The following is a 3,842-nucleotide window of genomic DNA, read 5'->3' on the forward strand; positions in this document are numbered from 1 at the left end:
CGCAAAAAATAAATAAATAAATAAATAAATAAATAAATAAAATAAAATACATATTAAATTAAAAATGCTGAAGAAACTTATAGTTAAAATAAAAGTTACGTAGATAATGAAAAGAGAAGACAAAAACTGGAAGACCTAAAAGATTAAAAATACAAAGGAAGAAATAGGATAAGATTTGAAAAGAGACAATATAGTTTAAAGAAACATAGGTTAGATATAGTAAAACAAGGTAGGACTATTAAGTTAAAATGATTAACTATAAAAAGGAAATCCTGAATAATGATGGGAGAAAACAATAGAAAATAGTCTCAATGGTATTTTTTATGGAACTCCCTTTTCTCAAAGGGCCAACTAAAAGAAGGCCACTCCACCAGCAAACACAGCTGGGTTCTTAGGCGGGCAGATCATTCACGACTCCATTCACACTCCAAACCCATGACAATTATATGGGACTATGGATGTAATTCTGATTTTCTGGTTAAAGGTAAACTTATTGCAGTAGGGTGTATAGGGCACAGCGAGGCTGAGAGCAGAAGGTATAGATTTTCTTGTATGTTCTAGTAAGGTTACACAATTCCCCAGACTACTTCAGACTCCGGAGCTGAGGACCAGGGACCAGACTGGGGAGACCTGGCATTTAGGCCCGGCCCCAAGGTCATAGTCACTCTCTGGGTGATCTTTATCTTGTGACTCTTCAGATTTCTCTTGGCAAAATGACCTTTAAGTCTGCTTATCCCTGGAGAGGGGAGAAAAGGTTTAGTTTTCTTCCCGTGGGTATTATCAGAATGTTTCACTGTATAGCATGGAGATGGGAACAAGAAAGTGGGCTGATTCCATTCACTGATTAGATTCCTTCCTCCCCAGAATATTTTTTTAAGCACCAGTGATGTGCCTTGTACTTGACCAAGTGTGGGGCAGTATCTAAAGAAGGGTGAGCCATGGTCCACACCATCCAAGAACTTGGAACTTTCTACATAGTAGTTACCTATCTTCAAATAATTAGCAAAGAATTTAAAACAGGGCAATTAAAGTCAACAAGTATAAACAGAGTGCTTGCATGATGTCTAACATGGTATTAGAACTAGTGCTTACCTTTTTAAAAAATTAATACCTTTTCAAAAAGATTGAAGTATAGTTGATTTACAATGTTGTGTTAGTTTCCGGTGTACAGTGGAACTAGTGCCTATTATAAAGGAACTTTCTGGACAGGCAGAGATCAAACAACATAGAATAAGTGTGGTACAAATTATAGGAGGTAATGCCCAGTTGAGGAAATCTGCCTTCATCTAGTAATGAATGAAAAAGTGAATAGACATTAGTTGAGAGAAAGAGAGGAAGGAAGGAAGGAAGGGAGGGAGGGAGGGAGGGAGGGAGGAAGGGAAAGAAGAGTGAATGGATGGATGGAAGGATGGATGGATGGATAGATGAAGCATGCTGAACCTGAAAGTGGAGGGAGAAGTCTGGAGGCAAGGATATAGGTTGGAAAGGATGTAAGAAGGAGTGGACAGCATGAGGGGACTAGAAAAGAGGAAGCTGTTTATGCACAAGCCATAGTTTTCCAAAGACTGGTTCATTAGGTACTCAATTCCTTTCTAAACTCTATGCCTCTAGGACAGTATAAAGTTTATACCTGGGACATAAATGGCCTGGAACAACAAAAACTGCTTGGCCTCTTCCGCTGCCTCTCTCCTGTACTCTGTATCCTGAAGCAAGGAGGGGGCATGGGGAGGAGGCAGGGAGAAGGGTCTGGGAAGCGCACAGAAGTCTGGGTGTTACTTCAGAACTTAAAAAGTGACTGACTCACAGGGAAAGGAGGCTGAAAGGGAGGGGGAGGCTGTGGATGAAAGACAGGGGCCACCAGGTGAGTCGGTGCTCTTCCTCTGCTTCACACAGCGAAGACCCCAGGATGGCAAGGGCAAGAAGGAAGAGGGGGAGGAGTCAGACACAGATGAGAAATGCACAATCTGTCTGTCTCTGCTGGAAGATGGAGAAGATGTGAGGTAGGAGCCCCGCCTTTTGAGTCCCCCCTCTTCCTTCATGGGGATTGGTGATCAGTCCTGCACCGTGTGTCAGGGGTGCTTGTTTGCCTGTGCACGTGTGTGAACCTGCCACGTGTGCACAGTGTGCTCTGTGGTTGTCCTAGGAAGGGGGGCTGTGGAACATTCTAGATGTGTGGTGCCCATGGTGTGGACTCCCGGACACAAAGCTAGGAGAACAGAGAGACATTTTGCCTGAATGGATCTCAGACAAAGTCCTGGCTTCATTTCAGGTTGATCTGGAGGACCAGGAGGAGGAGGGCCTTGGGGCTTTCCTTCCTGTCGTGAATTCCCATCCCAGACACAGCCTTACTCCATGGCAGAGCCCCCAAAACCTCCTTTGGCCGGTCCCCCAGTGGTCCTGGGTGTGAGTCTCCTGGTTTCCCGAGTAGTCGGTGACCCTTGGCTCCTGGCACAGCCCGGGGCCCTTCTCCTTGACCATTCCTCCGACTTACCCTCCTCTCTTCCAGGCGCCTACCCTGTATGCATCTCTTTCACCAACTGTGTGTGGACCAGTGGCTCGCCATGAGCAAGAAATGCCCCATCTGCCGAGTGGACATTGAGACACAACTGGGAGCTGACAGCTGAGGGACGAATTAGCCAGTGGACACCCCATTTTCCTTCACCAGGTCCCCCCACGGCCATAGCCCTTGCAGCCAAACTTTGCCTTCTGAGCCATTTGATGTAGAGGAAAAGCCTGCAAGCACATTTTGTGGAAAGAGAAGTTGGTGGTATCCGTGTCTGAGGAAACGAGGGGGTGGGGGAGGCCCACCTGTCCAGAGTGGTGACTGCCCCGTCCGTCCGTCCATGTCCATCCGCCTGCTTTGCGGGAGGGAGGGAGCTGGCAGTGCCCGGAGCAGGGGTGGGAAGGGGGGGCCCATGCTGCTGAGAATCTAGATGTGATCCTGCAGGTCCTAGCTGATAGCCCGGCCCCTCAATCCTGTCCTTTGAAGGATTGTATATATACCTCTTGACCACGTAGAAACCATGTAGGGGTCTCTAGCTAATTCTGTGGATGGCAGCCAGAGCATGTTAGCTTAAGAAAAATGTCGTGTGTGGTGCTCTAGTCATCTGTGGTGGACATGTCGCTGTTACCGAATCCGCACCAAATAGTTCTCATTGAGTTTCTTGTTTTGGTGCCTGACTGAACCAACCAACGACAGCCCGAATCTTCCCGTCTTTACGAGAGAAAAGGAAAAAGGAATCAAAGGTGAAGAAAAAAGCCAAATCCTGTTTACGGTGAAAAAGGATGATTTTTTTTCACCCAGCTTGGGAGGCGGGAGGGGGTTCTCGTTTTGTTTTTGTTTTTGTTTTCTCTTGGCTTTTGTTTTTCTCATGTTTACAGTGCACGGAGCGTGGAGGGGCGTCCAGGAAAGAGGAGGACTGGAAAAGGAGCAGATGGGGACTTAGATGGGCCTCTGAGGGGCTCAGCCGGGGCTGGGAAGGCAGCATTTGAGTAGGCGAAGGGGAGAAGTCTGTCTTGAAGGAGGGCTCCCCACTTCCAGAGCCCATCTACTTAGCTCCAACTATCCCCCAGTTCCACACTGAACCAGGAGGCGTCAGCTTTCAGCTAGAGCTGCCCCAGGTTCCTCGGAGCCAGGATACCCCTGCTCACGCCAGCTTCTTCCTTTGGGCTGTGCTTATGCCCTGTCACAAAGAGGCAATTTGGCCACTGCCTCTCTAATGCAAAAAATTAACCAGATGCTAAAGATAAAGTAGCATAGGTGATGGACACCTGGTCTTGGCCAAAGTGCTCTCAGCTAGCACGCAAGGGCTGCGGTCAAACACCGTGGACCTCGAGGAGGA

General features: G+C 47.4%; 1 protein-coding gene across 1 annotated transcript in view; it reads left to right on the forward strand.

The window, feature by feature from the left end:
• Window positions 1–3,251, forward strand: part of ARK2C (arkadia (RNF111) C-terminal like ring finger ubiquitin ligase 2C) — a 109,584-nt gene extending 106,333 nt beyond the window's left edge. Inside the window, exons 7-8 of the mRNA XM_024132337.2 lie at window positions 1,894–2,000; window positions 2,507–3,251. Coding sequence (XP_023988105.1) covers window positions 1,894–2,000; window positions 2,507–2,624 — 225 coding nt within the window. The 3' untranslated portion in view covers window positions 2,625–3,251. The remainder of the gene's footprint in view (window positions 1–1,893; window positions 2,001–2,506) is intronic.
• Window positions 3,252–3,842: the final 591 nt, after the last annotated feature.

This window comes from Physeter macrocephalus, chromosome 19, assembly GCF_002837175.3.
Source record: "Physeter macrocephalus isolate SW-GA chromosome 19, ASM283717v5, whole genome shotgun sequence".
NCBI lineage: Eukaryota > Metazoa > Chordata > Mammalia > Artiodactyla > Physeteridae > Physeter > Physeter macrocephalus.